Source organism: Cyrtonyx montezumae, unplaced genomic scaffold (assembly GCF_038088225.1).
Source record: "Cyrtonyx montezumae isolate F1298 unplaced genomic scaffold, pur_monq_1.0 scaffold_29, whole genome shotgun sequence".
NCBI lineage: Eukaryota > Metazoa > Chordata > Aves > Galliformes > Odontophoridae > Cyrtonyx > Cyrtonyx montezumae.
The window spans coordinates 66,062-85,349 of record NW_027072033.1 but is presented as its reverse complement, the minus strand read 5'-3'; the positions used below and the strand labels follow the sequence as shown (position 1 = coordinate 85,349).

The window sequence follows — 19,288 nt, the reverse complement described above, 5'->3', positions numbered from 1 at the left end:
ATAGGTCAATTTTTAGAAAAAATGCAGTGGGTAAAGCCCCCTTTACAATCAGATCAACCAGTTGGGGGGGACAGTTTATACTGATGCAGGAAAAAAGACAAAGAAAGCAGTGCGTACATGGTGGGATGGTACATGGAAGCACCATTACATGCCCATAAAGGCTGCTGATTCTCTACAAATTGCAGAGTTGAAGGCTGTCTTATGGGCATTTGAGAATTGGTGCAATGAGCCCCTAAATCTTGTCACTGATTCCCTGTATGTTGCTGGCATCTGTAAAAGAATTGAGGACTTCTACTTGAGGGCATCGAGAAATGAGGAGTTAGTGTCACAGTTTATCAGATTATGCGATCTACTAAGAGCAAGAGAGCACCCATATTGTGTGATCCACATCAGAAGTCATCTCACAGAATTCGGTTTAGAGGAAGGAAACATGTTAGCAGACAGATTAGTAACTACTGTTCCAGTGAATTTGTTTGAGGCAGCCAAAATATTTTTGTGTACTTTGGTGAAGCTTTTCACCAAAATGCAAAAGGATTGCAGAGGCAGTTTCATATCAGTCAAGCTGATACAAGACTGATTGTGCAAACGTGTCCACAATGCAGTCATCATAATGAAGGTCTTGGTATAAGGACTAACCCCAGAGGCTTAAAAGCTTTAGAAATCTGGAAGAGTGACGTTACCCATATTGTAGAATTTGGCTGTTTAAAATACGTACATGTCAGTATTGATACATTTTCAGGGATGTTGTGGGCTACTGCTGAGACGGGAGAATCAGCGAAACATGTAATTCAGCATTGGAGAGCAATCTTTGCAATTATGGGTGTACCTAATACTATCAAGACAGATAATGGACCAGCCTATCGATCAAAATCCATTCAAGACTTTTTGCAGAAATGGGGTGTGCAGCATTTATTTGGTATCCCACACTCTCCCACACATCAAACAATTATCGAACGAGCACATGCTACTTTAAAAATGCAGATATCTAAGGTACCGACAACTCTAAATATCTATGAACGTTTGTATCAAGCTCTATTTGCTTTGAGCTTTTTATTTATCCGAGGCGATGCCACTAATTCCCCCTGTTGTAATACATCACTCTGGTATTAGCCTATTATCAATCCAAAGACCGCCCAAAGTTCAATATAGGGATCTGACGATAGGAGAATGGTCCAGACCAGCCACACTGATCTTCTCCGGTAGGGGTTATTCTTGTGTCTCTACAGATCAGAATGGGCTGATTTGGATTCCTGCTCACTGTGTTCGCCCTTGGCATGACCAGAATAACTGCAATTCATCGCATGGATCAACAGAAAAACATGTGCGTAACATGGAGCAATATCATTAACAATCCTGAATTTTGCCTAGCATTGCCATCAGTCATGAACCCATTTCAAACCTGTCTGATAGGAGTACCTTACATGGATTCCAGCGTGATATATTTGGCCTTATCTCAAGGCAGGAAATAGCATCCAACCCTCATAAGGACTGGGATTGTGTGTGTCTTTCTTATTGTCATTTTTTTTTTTTTTTTTTTTGCAAATTGTTGTATTTGTTGATAACTTATGTATGCCATAGTATGTGATGAGAAACAGCTGGATTAGCCACTGAATGCTATCTCAACAATAACACTGATCATGGTATGACAAAAATGGGTGATTTTTCTGTGTTACCAATGTAGCCTTAAAAATTAGAATTATTAGGCATTATCTAGGTTGCTGTGTGCTTCTATTTTAGTAGTAAATTGAATGTGAATTTGATAGGATTTCATGTTACCAATGTCGAAGTCCATGGAAATAGCACTTTTACTGTATTAAGAACGCACAGTTATGATGATATTAGCCTATCAATTAGCTCTTTTCCAATTTGTTAAGACAAACCTGAAAAAGAATCCTAGGCAAAGGAATGATCTTGTTTTATAATGAATTGAAAGAGAATTGATCATTCATCAGGATAGTTCTTTATAACTATGCATCACATAAGATAAAAGCACACACTATCTTACTACAATTTGACATATAATTCTAACAGAGAAATATGGCCCAACAGATATTTAAGTTCACTGATTCCTTTAATTAGCACCTATATTAGGAACCTAAAAGCCCCTGATAGAAGAATGATCTTGGGAAGTATTCTGATAGTTTTAAGGCAACTGATATTTACGACCGTAAGTATTTTTAGATAGAGCTAACCTTGGTAGTTTATTCTGTTTTGCAAGCAGGTGTTCCTTTTGGATTCTGCGTCATGCACTGGCTATGCATATGCAGTGTACAAATGGAAAAAACTTTGCAAAGCTCTGAGAAGAATTAAAGCTGGAGGAAATCTGTGATGGGTGAGAGAGGAAAAGTGCACCTTGAAGCAGGGGATGCCTTGCTAGCACTGCCTTTCGCATCCACCACTGGCATACTCCTTTTCTCTCTTCTTTATGGTGATTTGCCATTTCTCAAGGGTTAATAGCTAGTAATGCATTTGTTTAGGGAGTTTCTGCTTCGTGCTTACTCCTATCTGAAAATAGATGTCTGCGTGTGTCTGAGTGTACATTGACAAACTTTAACCCTTTGTGTTACTCTGAATGTGCAGTTTGCTTGTTCCTGTTCTTGAGATGTCCTGTTTCTCAGATCCAGCATACCCTGCAACAGCACCACTCAAGTTTTAGCCGCAGTCACCAAGTTAGGATGTTAGCTAGCAAGGGAAATTATACCACTAGTGATGTTCTAGCAGGTTTGCCCACTGATATTGATTCTATCTGACAGGCAACTTAACAAAGTTGTGCCACCGCTGATCTTCCACTATTAACCAGAGGTATGATGGTGAGGATTTTAAGGGTACGTGTTATATGAATCTTAGGGAACATTAGAAAATCACTATATCAGAGTATATAAAAATCAAAGGATTCTTCCTAATCAATTACTGATTCACACAGAATTATACCCTCAGGGACTCTTTTTCAGGTTGCAGGAACTTAAGCCGTAGGTAGAACATATGTTTGTTCTTTTGTTAGTAAGTTTAATAGTATTTCTTGTCATTATGATATGATTGCCTTACATTCAGCGTGTTAACTATTGAAGCCTTGACTAAGTTGTGATAACCTAAATGAACCTTTCAATGCTGTTACAGAGTTTTACACAAAATGAAGAGAGCTGTAAATCAGGTGGTTGGGATGATGTTGTTGTGGTTCTGATGCCGGTATTCCACACCAGAGCATCACGCAGCAGTGAAGGAGTTAATGCTGTGGGAGCAGCAGAGGGGCGGAGCTCCGCACCGGATGCCAGGCGGCGCTCTGCCTGGGCGCGCTCCTCTCAGCGGCCGTGGAGGTTCAGCACGTGTGCTTCCCCTGCAGTTTTCCTCCTTAACGTAAGCGCACAGCTTTTGTTTTTGGAAACTTCATTTCTCTCTCAATTGTTCAATTTTATTTGATTTAGTAAAGTTACCGTTCCTTCTCAGATCGTGCCGTTGTTTTCTTGTAGACCCATCTCTTCCCGCTGTTTTCCCCCTCCCCCTCCCGGAGCGCGGCTCTGCTCGGGCGGCCGCGCGGCCACTGACGCAGTTTCTTTTTCTCTCCCCTCTCCCTTCTCGGTTTCCCTTGGGTCACTGTCACAGATAACACCGTGACAGCTGTGTACAAGGTGTAGTTATGTTCTGCTGTTTTGTTAGCACAAAAAGAAAAAGGGGGAATTGTGGAGAACTGGCTTAAGGAAGGAGGTTGTGTGTGCTTATCTTTGTAGCAGTGCGAACAAAACAGCACATTCAGATCACTTCATTTTGAGAAGTGGTGCACCGTTGACCGGGCAACGATGATGAGGGAGTAAGTTTGCGGTGGAACCAGATGGCCCTGGTATGTGTGGGAAAAGAGCAACTAATTGGACACTGCTTATCTCGCAAGGATAGAGCAAGAACCACTTCTTAGCAATTACTCTAAAAATAGCATCTGTTCAAGGGGTATAAAAGTATGTAACCTCCGCAATAAAGTTGTCTCAGCTGCATAATCATATTGATGTCTCTCTGAGTCCTTGCATCGGCATCTTAAGATTGTTCTGACGTGGCCATGGTTCATCCTCCTGGGGTCACCGCAACAGATATCCAGCTGAGATGTTATGTCATTCACTGCTCTTTGGAAAACATGAGAGTCATCTTCAAGCTCTCCCTTTTGTACCTAGAAAGAACATATGGTCAAGGCTTGTAATTTCAATATACGGTCTTCTACCCTCTCTGACAGATTTACATACTTACATGTATTACAGACTAAGCAGCAGATAAATTAAGATGAGATCTGGAATAGGAGACAGGCCTCAACTCGCACAGCACTTGAACAAAAGAAAGATAAATGCAGCCTCACAGATGCCTGGGGTAGTTTTGTTTTCTCAGAGTCCTTGAAACAAGATCTGCCTTTCCAGCTTGGTAACAATGAAGAAGTTTTCAGCAATACAATCTGTACAGCTTTCCTAAGGAACTAGAGAATCAGGCCTAAGTTACTTACTCCTACAGTTACCTTCAAGTAATGATTAAAAGGACAGAAACCACAGTATTTACTAGCTGATATATATGTTTAATAAATTTGTCTGTAGCTACAAGAGTACTGTTTTAACTCTGCATACTCCTAGTAGCTAGTGGATTTAAGGCTGCTTCCCATAATAATTTATAATGATTACTAACATCCATTGAAATTAACATACCTGTAAACTCATCCCATACTGTGATGAATCTCTCATTCTAAGATGGATTTGACTTGTCTTTGTCAAGACTTTGTCTTGATCACTTCTGCATGTGCAGAATCACTAAGAACCGACAGCATCCTGAACATTTCAATTTGTTTTCCTCAATAGTAAGAAGTCTGGTAATTTTGGTTGATTATCTGAAACTTCAGTTCCAAAAATAGGTGCTAGAAACAAGACAACATGCAAGCACCCAGAGAAGGAGAAAAAAAGAAAAAGCTAGTAAGGGTGTTTTTTTATTAAATGATTCCTAAGCCAGTTCGTCAGGACAGAACCACTGAAGTGTGTTTCTGAACTTCAGGAAGTATTTTGTCCTTCTCTCCCTTCTCCACTGTTTCAATCCTCAACAAGAGCTGCAGGAAGGAGTATTTGTTGCAGCTGTTTTTTATAAGTACTAGTTATCATTCTTTCAATCTGCAAAAGAAACACACACATTCAAGCATAGCTTTAAGGCCAGCTCTGTGCTATTTTTTGCACTGTGAGAAGTAATGCATTTACCACATTTCCTAGAGCAAAAAGTCAGCAAAGAAAGGGACAATGGTGCATATATTCAAGAGCTCTGAAGGACCATCGGAGTTTTTACAAGATCCTAAAGAGACTCTTAATAAAGAGATGGAGAAAGTGATGTGAAATAAGAAAAAAAATGCAAATACAAATACACTAGAAATTCCAAAGAAGCAAAAATACTATCAGGCAAAAGTGTCAGCTCCCCAAACACAGAAACACTGTCAAGAAAAAAGCTCAGGAAATATGGACACTCTGCTACCTAATCTATGCAACATTAATGCAGGTAACACAGTCAAACATCACCTCCCCCTTTCCAACCAGCATAATACTAGAAGGACATACAAAAATTTTTGTTTGGAAAAGACATCACTGCTGATAGGATGGAACAAAGCCTGAAGTGAGTGTCTTCCAAGTAGGAATTTCTAAAGAGTCCAGAAGAGAACAGTAAGACACACGAAGTCTAAAATACATGATCTACAGGAAAGTCTTTAAAGAAGGGCTAAAGAAGAAACTTAAATAATGCAAAAAATGTATAAATTTTGGTATGACCATGATGAACAAGGCAAGACACTTGGGAGATGAAAGAAAAACAGCACTTGATTTCAAAGATTAGAAAGACCATCAAGAGGTAAAGTAAGACCAATTATAGGATAAAGTCACTGAAACATAATTACAAAGACTTGGTCTGGCTTTATGTCACAATTGAGAAACAAGAGAAGTCAATAAGACTGCAAGCTTGAATTTTGGAATTCCTTATTATTTACCAGACAGATACATGTACCCACCAAAAAGGGACACAGGTTTTGTGTTAAGAAATGGAAGAAAACACCACAGAATAAATACTAACTCCACAAATACCTTTGACAGGAATTGGTTAGACTGTGTTGAACTGAGTAAAAATAAAAATCCATCCATCAGAATTACCAAGCAACACGTTTGTTCAATTCTTTCGACTGTGAAGACAAGTTCAACAGAAAGCATCTGTGAGGACAGCTTATATATAGCTGTAGTTCTTGTATTTTATACTCATTAGCTGCAGAAAAAAATTACTAGCATGTAATTTATGATGATATATACAGCATATACTGATGTTGTTCAGACTTAAAGGAAATTTGAAGACACAGCAAGAAATAATTTACATTATACAAGTAATACATTCTTGTTCTACTATAGTTTGCAAATGGAAGCTTAAGAATAGCAATATAGACACAGTCTTGAATGCAAAGATCCTATAGGTTATACAGGCTTGCAGAAGTCATTCCAGAGACACACTGAAGTTAGCCAGTACCACACCAGAAAGCTATATAGTATCTACACTTTAACAGATTATTCCCAATTGCCAGGACTGTAACTACTTATTTTCAAATGGTAAATCACTCCAGGAAAGAGAAAGAATTTTTTTGTTTTTAATATATGTCTCAAAACAAGCACACCAGTGCAGCTAACCAGAAAAAGAAACTGAGTGCCCACCCTCAGTAAGTACATCGATAATACGAAGCTGTGATGAGTGACGAACGCAGCCAAACACAGTGCTGTCATTCAGCAGGACCTGGGCAGAAAGAAACCAGATGAGGTTTAATACAAGCAAGTGAAGAGTCTTGCACCAAGGAAGGAATATCTGTACAGGTTGGGGGATGACCTGCTGGAGAGTAGCTCTGCAGAGAGGGACCTGCATGTTCTGGTGGACAACAGGTTAGCAATGTGCCAGCAGTGTGTCTGGTGGTCAAGAAGGCCAATGGGATGCTGGGGTGCATTAAAAAGAGTGTGGCCAGCAGATTGAGGGAGGTGATCCTCCCCATGTACTTTGCCCTGGTGAGGCCTCATCTAGAGTACTGTGTCCAGTTCTGGCCTCCCCAGTTCAAAAAAGACAGATCTCCTCTCTAGAGTTCAGCAGAAGGCCACAAAGATGACAGAGGGCCTGGAACATCATCCCTATGAGGGAAGGTTGGGTGACCTGGGTCTGTTCAGCCTTGAGAAAAGAAGACTCAGAGGGGATCTAATCAATGTCTACAAATTTAAATGCAGGAGGCAAAGGGATGAAGCCAGACTCTTTTCAGTCATCTGGTGAGGACAAAGGGAAATAGCCATAAACTGCAACATAGGAAGATCCACGCAAATATGCAAAGGAACTTCTTGATGGAGAAGGTGACAGAGCACTGGAACAGGCTGCCCAGGGAGGTTGCGGATTTTCCTTCTCTGGAGATATTCAAGACCTGCCTGGATGCCTACCTGTGCAAGCGGCTAATGGAGCCTGCTTCTGCAGACAGGTTGGACGCAATCTCTGGAGGTCCCTTCCAACCCCTACAGTTCTGTGACTACTGGTATTTAAGTTAAAATGAGAAAAGCTTGAACACACACCCCTAATCCCAGAGGGGTTAAGGAGGGCAGAACACAGACTGGTTAAAGTCTTCTGTTGGTATATGCTGCCTACCAGATGACAGCAACACCGTAAAGCAGAGGGCAACCTAAAAAGATAAATCCTTTAAGTACATTTTGAAGCATATCATGCCTGAAAACCATATCCCAGCAGATTTTGCCTTTATATATTTGAAGAGTAACAAATTTTCCACATTAAGGAATCCCTTCTTAAGTAGTACAACCATCCCTAATTACATACATACCATTCAAACTTTACCTTAGAAGATGTGAAGCCACCAAAATGACACTACTCAAAGATATCTGCAGTGAGGTATACATAACTTGCATTTTGCATGCAGATTTGTGAGTTTCTATAATATTATTTACTGCTCTGAAAAGACTACATTATGCAGTTTCATACTTCTACTTTACTTGCTTTTCTGCATCTTCCTTAATTCAGCACTTTCCCAGTCTAAACATTTAAAAATATGACAAGCAGTAAAGGCTCTCAATCTTTTTGACTATCCACCGATTTAGAAGATTTCTGAGAAATGAAAAGCAAAGAAAAATGGCAGTTTCTGTCAGATGCTTTAGCCAAGATGTAAACTTCACATCTTATGTTCTACCTGATGTCAGGACATGCCTACACAGAGCTTGAATTTCTGGGCATGTTTACAGCTACAGTGATGGAGGTACAAACCTGAAAAAAGTAAAGGCACCAGTAACTGAAGAAAATTGCTTAAGAACTGTTCTCAGATTTAACTAAACAAATCTGTCAAAATTACACTACTTATCTACACTGCTCATCTGACTTAAGTGTACTTAAAAATCTTTCTGGGAAACCTATTATCATTCAGCTTCTTAGATTTTGCCATGTATAAGAAGACTTATCTATAAACTAAAAGCTAGCTTTTAATTAAAAGGAAAATTCTATCAACTCAGTACCCTACGGAGTTATACAAACTAAATATATATAACAGTATTTGTAGTCTAGTCGGTACTGTAATTACATAGATTCATTTCTTAATTTGAATTAATAATAAGTTGCATTATCAGGAAAGAAAGGCTCCGTAGCAACAGAAGAGGCCACAGATATTTTGTCACCTTCCACTGTTTAAGAGATACAACATGCTATTGGCTCATTCTTTGAATTCTCTTGGACAAGACTGTCTGGTTACTTCTAAGGTAAAGCATTTATTTTATCTAAAATCTCCTCTGGACACTGAATAGAATTGAAGTCAGAAAGCAAAAGGCAAGATCCTCTTTTTACCTTCTCAGATCTTCTATTTCTAAGGCTCACTGCAAGACCATTTCCTGCACGTTTTTCAGGTTCTAATAATATATGAAGGACCTTTATAGTGATTGATGAATGTGTTTGAGAATTCTATCTTAGTGAATTTTAATTGTGTTTGTGTGACTGCACAGGTACCCTAAATACCTTATTTTTTTTAATTACCTCTGAAGTACTTTAGTACTTCAATAAAGGGTAATTTTTACCCATTACCCAAGTCAAAAGGTAACACAAAACGCACAGCCCCTCATTAAATGATTACTAAGTGTTAGGAATGTCAGTATCAGTGGGCCTATAAAACTGCAGCTGTGTAATCAAGCTTTACTGATACTTATGAATTCATTTTCTTGAGCCAAAAGTAGAGAAAAAGTTTCTTTTTTAAAATATTTTTAGTAGCAAAACTTCACAGTTCAGGTTTCAAGTACATTTCTCAGTACAAGTCAAGAATATCGATAACAGTAAATGTTTCCCCTTGCATTTAGAAAAAAGTATTTTAGGTAGCTATACTTGTTGAGATTCTCCTTCAGACATCCTTGGAGACCTAGCTGTTTCTGCAGTTGCTTCCATAGGAGCAGTCAGTTCCATCCCACTAAAACAGTAAACAGAAACATAAGGTCTTTGTAAGATGTATTAGGAAAAACCTGGAGGACGAAAACATTACTTTTTTGGCAAAAATCCTTAAAAAGAAGAAAAACAATAGAAGAAACTCTAGAATCAAAAGAAAAAAAGTTGCTCTACATGACTATATGAACTAACAAAACTGAAAGGATTGGAAGAACCTAACTTTTATGTACTTTTAATCAAATAAGTAATATGCATGAAGACAATAACCCTATTATGAATACCAGTACTTGACTACAGTACATACCTGATGCTTATACCTGCATTTTTATTTTCAGCTATTAAAATAGTTAAATTCATATTCCATCTTTGAAGTTTTCATTTTCTGTAACACTTCACTGGTCAAATAAGACCTATTTTCATTCTACAGGTAAGGAAGCATTTTTTTAATTTTAAAACCATAAACCTAGATTCAATTAATCATTAGCAATTAAGATACAGATACATTTTTAGAATTGCTTAGACAATTCCAATTTAATCAAACTTCTACCATATGTGACATATCACAAGAAGGCACTGATATTTGTACTTGTATCTTAAGCAGTGATGCTACTGAACAAAGAACTAGCAAGGGGAAATAAACAGAACCATAGAATCCTCAGAGTTGAACAGGACCTCTGAAGGCCATCTAGTCCAACTCCTCTGCTAAAAACAGGGATACACATCTAGATCAGGTTGCCCAGGGCATTATCCAGCCTCTCCATTAAGGTCTTCAGGGACAGGGCATCAACCATATTACTGGACAACCTACTCTGGTGCTTCATCACCCCCACTGTAAAATATTGTTTCCTTATCTCAGTAGTTCACAGGGTCATCCTTGTACCCTTCTTAAAAATGGGTGTGATGTTGCCTTTCTTCCAGTCACCAGGGACTTCACCTGATTGCCGCAACTTTACAGATATCATTGGGAGTGGCTTGGTGACTACATCAGCCAGTTCCCTCAGGACTCTGGGAGGCATCTCATCAGAACCCATAGATTTGTTGATGTCAGGCTCCTCAGGGTGGTTGCAAGCCTGATCTTCACTAACAGTAGGAGGGACATTGTTCTCCAGTGTTCATCTCCTACCAGATGAAACGACTGAGGACTGTGTGGCAAGCAGTTATTAGGGAAGACTCAGGCAAAAACACAACTGAACTTCACTTTCCTGAGCCTTACACAGTTCACATCATCTTCAGCTATATACTATGCAAGCTAGCTTCGTGCTACCAACTAAAACCACAATTATGGTTTTAGCTAGTGGCACAACTACTGTGGTAAACAACCACATAGCTGACCACTTGTTTTGTAAAGCTGGAATACTTAAAGCTTTCAATCTTAGTATACAGTATTAGAAGAGAAGTCAGTATAATCTTTCAGAAGAACTTGGAATATCAAGCCCTGAAACTGTTACCTTTCAAAGGTGTTTTTCTCTCTTCTGAAATCTTTTAGCCAGATACCCCAAGAAAACCTAGTATATATTAACAAACATCATAATCTAAGTCAAAAATATAAAACTACTATTTAAAACAATTGTACGTGACCAAACTGTTCATTCTAAGCTCAGAATTTTGCCTTTTTCTAACACCAGCCTTCAATTAAAAACTTCTAGAAGGATAAAAGCTACTAAGAGGAATAACATATTACTAAATGCAAAGAACAGACAAAAGCAGATTTCCCCAACAAGCTTCTTGTTAATCGAAGCACAAGTAAGTGAGTGAAGCAGAGAACTGAAGTTCCTAACTTTTCTAATCTTTCTGACCATTAAAATAACAGTTACATTCTGTCACTGAGCCTGGCATGCTTTGAAACGTATTAGTGGCACAGTCAGCTAAACATCTCTCGAGCCACACAGAACTGAACTACAACTTTGCAACATAGAATACGATACACAAAACTTGAGAAAAAGGGAACAAATCTTAGGGTTCACTTTAACTACCATTTTGTAGTAACATCAATAAATACCAGAATCCTGTTTACTTGATTAGGAACATTTTTAACTCGTTTCATTTCAGTTAAAAGATGACTTTGTCCCCACTCAACAGGACTTTGGCTGGTCTTTATTCAAGAAGTCTCACCATATCTTTGCTACAAGTTAAACTCCTCAGTATATATATATGGAGATGAGTTCAGAAAGCTACAGAACTGACTTAATTACAATTATGAATAGAAAACACAACTTATGCACAACCTCAAAAACATCCAGACTTCGATGAACAAAACATGGGCTACAGTGGGAAAGAGATGGTGATGGTGGGCACAATTATATACTGTACATCATATATGTAGCTGTTCTCCAGTTGCAAGCTTCCACTTCCACCCTTGGTGTCATCTGTTCTCATTCCTTTAGAGAAAGGAATGCGCATTCTTAGTTTTTTCAGTCGAGCCCCAAATTAAAATGGGTCTTTTTGGCAACCAGTTTATCTATTGAAGAAAGAAGAGAATATGTAATAATTCTACTGTAATTTCAACTCTATTGTTCACTGAGAATAAGTACATTCAGCACTTACATCTTATCACTGTCACTTTTTCTTTCAAATTCCCATTTTCCTCTTTGGTTGAAGCCATCAAAACTTCTGTTTATTCTACCACCTCTTCCTCTGCCTCGCATTCCACCTCTTCCACCACCCCTTGTCCTTTCATAATCTAACTTTTCAATTGGTCTAAGACGACTTGATCAGAGAACAAGGAGAAACAAAATATTATGTTTACACTTGGGTAGCTGTAATGACATCAGCACAGGAGAGCTACTGTAAGATTTTTAAATCTACATCTTTACATAATACAGTACAGTTGTATTATTGTTGACATTAAAGTAAGAATTATTATACACAATAGGAATAGAAACCTTAGCTGTTGATGAATAGAAATATTAGAGAATTCAATAAAATGCTATAAAGCTGTCATGCCCTCAGTGAATTAACTGAGCAATAACTCCACTACTGAAATTCAGATTTGTATTCAACTGCAAACAACTTCTCCAAAATTTTAAAATATAAACTATTTTAGCAGACAGCAACAAGAGCTATACTCTTAACTGTTATAAGTTTGTGGAATTATTCTAGTACCTATAACAAAAACAAAATATGCATGTGTTCAGTGTCCAAGTAGCCAATAAAGGTGTAGTTTCAGTATGAAAGTAGAATAAATCTTACAATACAATCTGCTACAGATGTCCTATAAAACTTGTCAACCAAGTCCAGAAATGTCATGTTTACATTACAGAGTAAGGTCTAAGTTTTCAAATCTTAACAGTTATTAGTTTTGCCTTTGGTTAACAGAACAGTTTCAAATCAGTCTGCAAGGATGCAAAAATTACAGCTCTACCAAACATAATTAGTTTGTACTCCACCAAAACTCCACACTAATAATACAATTATGCCTTTAAGTCACCTTTGGCTATGATATCTGTTTAAAAATGTTAACTCTTTCCCCCTTTCCCATCCCATTTACATTTTTTTGAGGCACCTTATGATCTTCTGTATGATACATACCTTTTAGTTGTGAGTTCTGCTTGACTTTCTGCTTCATAAGATGAGTATTTCAGAAATGAGGGTCCCCATTTATCTTTGTCCTGCTTCTCTGCTCTGTTATTGTCTTTCCTTCCACACTCTTCTTGTTTAGGCGCTTGCTTCTAACCTACATAAACATACACACATATTACTAATAGTTTAGTAAATGAATTGCAATTACTAGTAATTAACAGAAGTAGCTAAACACACCTTCCAGACTTCTGCTTTAGCTCTCTCCAGTCCCAAATCCCCCCCAACTATTAAATGCACTGACAGTCTTGTCAGACACTGTATTTAAATACACAAAGAAAATCCACTCAGAGAATAAGATAAAATTGTGATAGATGAAGGTTCTTGTTATGCAATAAGGATAATCATATCTGTACACAGAATAAAGTTTGTTTGGTTTTCTTTAATCTACAAACCACTTGAAGTGATACATTCTCCCTCCTCAAGGTTTAGATTATCTCAATTCTTACACAAGGCAGCGTAATTGCATCCCAAAAACTAAGACATAATATCTGGTTAAAGGACAGTTTCTGAAACTAGTTTGAGAACTTTTTATTAAAGTGCACTAATTTGGAAAGCTTGAAGTTATAAAGAATACAGAATGGCATACACTGTCCACTATACGCACATTCCAACTATAACACCAATTATACAAGCACTGATTCTAAGCTGGAGCCTTAGTGTGGGAAAAGAAAACTACTACTCATTTATGACCACTTACTTTGATTGGATCTGAAAAAGCAATTGGTATGCAACTTTCCTTCAAAACTTGTAAAGCAAACAAAGGCAATGACAGAGCCTTTATGTGAGATACAGGTGCTATAGAACAAGATATCAGAGAAAGAAATTAACTCACCCCTCTCAGCAGCAGTTTGGAAAAAAGTATGAGCTCAGGAATGCAGCCTTCTATACTTTGAACTCTGGCACACCAGAAAAGGAAAGGGGGATGGGGGGGCAAAACACACAGGCACTGAGTGCATATGTGCTCCCAGAAGCACAGCTGGAGGCATCACCAAGAGTGAGAGAGAGGACAGGTGGATCTGGGCTCCCCTGCTCCCATCACTCAGGTGCTCTTCTACTGGTTCAGGCTGTGACCTGGCAATTCCATCGCAAAATCACAGAAGGGTTTTGTGGATCTTCTATGTGAAGTCTAACAAACACTGTGATAAACTGAATACTGATCTTTTCTAGGTCAAGTTGACCTAGAAAAAATGGGATGAAGTCGTGAGGTAAATAACTCCCAAGGATGGTACTTCACAACAAAATAGTATAGATGATATTATATTTTGGGTAGTTCTATATAGATGGGATACAAATAATACAAAAGAGAAGATGGCTCACCTTCAAGATGTCAAGGCTTGCAGGGGACTCCACATAGGAGGGATCTCCAAGAAGAGATCCTTCCCTGGTGGTGGTCAGCCCTTAAATGGGGTTTGGGAGAGGTGGAGCCAGGCTCCACCTCTTCCAATCACACAGGTATATCACCTCCACCTGTGCCCCCATGGTTGACTTGGTGCTCACCTCAGGTGACCAATCAGTGGTTCAGGCTGTGATTCAGCAGTTCCCATACACTCCACCCCTTCACGACATGAACCACTGATCAAGTAACCATAAGGTGAGCTCCCCTTGATACAGAGACCCAATACATCATGACGCTTACATAATTGCCCGTCGCAACGCATGCTGATGTAATCCGAGATGAGTGATGATTGGCATATCAGTTGAACTCTTCTTTGGGTCAGTGCTCGGTGGTATCTACTGGAAGCATGCAATCACACAGTGCAGGTCCATCTTATGTGTCATCAGTCCCGGTTAGACCATCACCAGATGCTGCAACTCCGGAACACTATAGCATTGTTTGGTTCCTTCTGGCGACTCATAGACTTATGGGGGGTAATATAAGTGTTTTAGAGGTACCAAGAGGAGAAGATCTGCTCTCCAGGGTAAGATACAGGCCGTATTCCTGTCTTGGGTTAACACTTCAGCTTGTACAGGGGCATGCCCTGGCCGTCTGTACCAAACTCTTTGACCCGATGTCTGTGGCTGTACGACTATATCAGGCACCAAAGGGGGTGTTCTGATCTGCCACAGAGACATGATAGGGGTCCCCTTAGCAATAAAGGCTGGAGTGTTACTCATTATTTCAATAGGCCATGTACCAATTACCAGAGGGGCTACCGAACCCCCCAACTCCAATAATCTCCCCGAAGGTGCAAGTAGGCCGCACCATCGTGGTCCTACCTGCACCTTCCAGGGCCATTTTATCTTATTGGTACCTGGTTTTAGGTCCTCAGGGGCAGGGAGCAGAAGATTGTTCTCACGGCCAATCTGAGGTCTCACCTCATTATCGGTGCCCGTAATTTGGATCCTAAGTGGGGAGGCCCATATTGTCTGTAACATTTTCAAGGCACTGGGTCTGCCATCTCTAGGTCTTTCATTCAGGTCCTGCAGGGTCTCGGGGAGTCTCTTTGTCCACCCCTGAAGGAACTGAGAGTCTGTCTTCAGGGCAGCCTTGAGAATACCATTGTAACGTTCGATAAGGCCTGCCCCCGTTGGATTATATGGCAGGTGGAATCGCCACTCAATATTATTTTCTTCTGCCCAGCGTTGTATCACTGCACCCATGAAATGACTTCCTTGGTCGCTCTCGATGACTTGTGGTGTCCCGTAGGCAGCCATCAGCCTTGTGAGTGCCTTTATAGTGTATGCCTGGTTGGCTTTTGGTACTGGATAGGCCTGCATTAGCCCACTCGCGGTGTCGACACAGGTTAGGGCATATCTCGCCCCCTCAGACCGAGGGAGAGGCCCAATATAATCAACCTGCCACCTCTGTAGAGGATTGTGTCCTCTAGCAAGATGGGCTGTAGTTTCAGGCAGTGACCTCGGTCTTATCTTAGAGCAAGCGTCACAGTCTCGGCATGCTTGAGCGATGTCCGATAGTTGTACGGGCAGTCCCCACGCTTTAGCAGCTGCCCACATGGTCTTCTGCCCAGCATGCCGCAGCTTTTGATGTAGCCAATAAGCAATATTCTCAGATGGCGAGTTCTCAACCCATCTAACTCGGGCCAGTGTGTCGGCTTCATCATTTCCTGGTGACTGTAAGGGTTGATGACCAGAAACATGGTAGACACGTACAGTTCTGTGTTTGACTGCATTCCATATGTCTAACCACATATCTTTGCCCCAGATCAGTCGGGAGTGGATAGTCCAATCCTGGGTGGCCCACTGTGTGATCCAAAGAGTGAGCCCCCGATACACAGCCCAACTATCTGTGCAAATATTCAGGATACCATCACCAGGTTCTTTGGTTATAACCATCCACACCACCTGCAGCTCTGCCCACTGGCTGCTTTGACCATCCCCCTCTTCAAACCAGATTGTGTCTGTGGCAGGATGGTACGCTACTGCTCTCCACTTACTTGGGTTGCCCTTGTTGGACCCATCCGTGTACCAGGCATCTTCAGGAATAGGATATTTTCCTTCCTGGACGGGACTCTTCCGTGGTGGAGCAACCAAAGTTTGTTTCGGTGCATCACTATGATATGTTACTGGGCCAAGAATCTTCTGGAGCTCTTCTTTCAACGGTGAGGAAGACAGGCTACTCCTCTGACTGAGATAGGCGACCCATCGTGCCACCGTCTGCACCTGGGCCACCCCCGTCTTAGGAAGGTGGGTCAGATCTCTTACCCACCCCAGGATTGGCAATGTAGTCTTGACTATAACTTTGGCCATTTGGGTTATTGGCTCTGCCACTTGTAATGCGGAATAGGCAGCCAATAACTGTTTTTCAATCATACTATATCTTTCCTCTGCTCCATGCCACACCTGAGACCAAAATCCAATGGGGGTCCGAACAGAACTCTGACGTTGTCACAGGCCCCAGCCAAAGCCATCTTGAGTTACATGAACATCTAACTGAGCTGGGAGGGTAGGATCAAATATACCCAGTGCCTGGGCTTGTTTAACCACCTGTTTCGCTTGTTGTAAAGCATCCTGTTCTGTTCTCCCCCAATCCCATAATTGGCCCTTTTTGGTAACTCTATATAAAGGTCTCAGCAGCTGCACCAAATGAGGTATAAAGGAACGCCAATATCCCAGTATCCCCCGGAATTCCTGCAGCTGCTTTGGTGTTGTAGGGACTGGAAATGCCTGAACCTTATCTATGATGGCATCAGGTAACACTTTGGTCTTTCCTGACCAGACTACCCCTAGAAATTTTACGGATAGTCCTGGACCTTGCACTTTTTGAGGATTGATAGCCCATCCTCTTTCACTTAGGTAGGCAGTTAATGAATCTGCTGCCTCCCCTACTGCTTCCAGTGAGTCGGATGTTAACAGGAGATCGTCAATATAGTGGTATAGGTTCACATTGTTCGGTTTTCTCCAATCAGCCAGGTCACGTGCCACCAAATTATGACAGTATGTTGGTGAGTGCATGTACCCCTGTGGCAAGACCTGAAAGGTCCACTGCCTGCCTTTCCAAGTAAATGCAAATTGATCTTGTGATTCTTTAGCAATAGGTATGCTAAAAAATGCATTTGCTAAATCCAGGACACAATGGTAGGTTTTAATTTCCTTACTAAGAGTGTCCATTAAGGAGGCAATATTGGGTACAGCCGCATGGATGGGCGGCGTGACCTTATTCAGTTCCCTATAATCCACCGTCATTCTCTATGTTCCATCTGACTTCCGTACTGGCCATATGGGGGAATTATATGGGCTGTGTGCAGGTCTTATAATACCTACTTTCTCTAATTCCTGCACCAACTTTGATATTTCTTCTTGCCCCCCCGGGAGTCTGTACTGTCTTACATTAGTAATCCGGCATGGTTTTGGCAAACAAATGGGCTCATGTTTCGCATGGCCCCTCAATATTGTCCATATAGCCCGGATACTAATGTGCCTCTGCCGTAGTCTGAACTTTCCCACAGTTGTCTGGAGAGCCAGACCCCATAGAATGTCTATGCCCAGGATATATTCTGGAATTGGGGCAATCGACACCTTATACTCCCGGGGCGGGAGACGCCCAACCTCCAATTTCAACCACGTTTGGGTGACTGGAATAGTCTGTCCCCCAAACCCACCAATCATCACTCTATTACCCTTAAATTTTGTTGGGTCTCCATATATAATTGACGTTTCTGTGCCGGTATCCACTAGAGCCATCACCTTCTGCACATTTGTCCTAGACCAAAATATTGTTAATTCTACATAGGGCCTCCGGTCACATCTGGAGGCCCTATGGGACCAGTGTTTTTCATTAATCCATGAACTTTGACAGATCCAAATCTTTTGCCACAGGTGGCTCAGGCACTGTAGCCCGCAACACCTATGGATGTTTTTTCCTTCTGTTTGGTATTATAAAGTCGGCCAGATTCCAGGTTATTGTCAGTGTTTCTTGTATAATTCGTACTCCCGATTTTCTGGGAGCACTCTGAAATTTTTGATCATTCTTAAGCTGTTTCCACAGCTGTAACAAAACATGGTTGGTTTGTCCATCAATTTTGGTAAACGCAACCCCAGCCCGTATGAGGTCATTAGACATAGTCTTCCGGGATACCCGTACGGGGCCTGATCAGGGTATCCGTGGAGCAGGCTTTTTAGTTTTAATAGGGAAGGCCTCAGCGTCTTCCACTATACGAACATTGCGCCTGGTTCTTACGCGCTCCGTCTCCCCTAAGTCTGCCACTAACTGGGCTGCCTGCTGTATGGTGGCCTCTGATGCCACCAACGGATTTAGTATGGAAACTAGCATCCTGTATAGGTGGGAGGGGGCCGATCTAAAAATTCAGACAATTTAGGAACTGTAGAAAACATCACACAAGTCATAAAATGAAAAGGAGAGAAGAAAACCTTCTGGAAGTATTAGCAACAAAGGTTTAGAGCTTTCAATTGAATGGAGTTTATTACTGCATGATCAACAGATTTAATTTGCCTCTACTGCTAAACAATGCAAGCTCTGCAGTGAGGCTCTTTGAATAAAGAGCTGGCAAATGCAGTTTGGCCACTGTGTAAAGAATCAAATGACTTAACATTAAGTTTGATTAAGTTACAGCTGCTCCTGCAGCTGTAGGAGCTGTAGCTCCTACAAAGAGCCTTTACACAAATCCTCTACGTGCATTTTTAAAATAACATCTAAAAAACAGTAACTTTATTTAAAAAGCCAGAATCACATCCTTATATGGTAAAAAATGTATGTTAATTTGCAACACTGTAAGCAACCCTTTCACTCTAACCTCTAAACAACACCTAGAACATTCTCTCACATGACTGTAAATCTTTCTACAGGTTACAAGTTGAA

At 40.6% G+C, this 19,288-nt stretch overlaps 1 protein-coding gene across 1 annotated transcript; it reads right to left on the bottom strand.

Moving 5' to 3' along the window:
- Nucleotides 1–9,287: 9,287 nt before the first annotated feature.
- On the bottom strand, nucleotides 9,288–17,655 carry HABP4 (hyaluronan binding protein 4). Its single transcript, XM_065740548.1, has 5 exons — nucleotides 17,602–17,655; nucleotides 15,934–16,083; nucleotides 12,961–13,100; nucleotides 11,977–12,138; nucleotides 9,288–9,457 (listed from the first exon to the last, which is right to left on the bottom strand). The coding sequence occupies exons 1-5, from the start codon at nucleotides 17,653–17,655 to the stop codon at nucleotides 9,370–9,372; spliced, it is 594 nt and encodes a 197-aa protein (XP_065596620.1). The 3' UTR covers nucleotides 9,288–9,369.
- Between the last annotated feature and the right edge of the window lie 1,633 nt (nucleotides 17,656–19,288).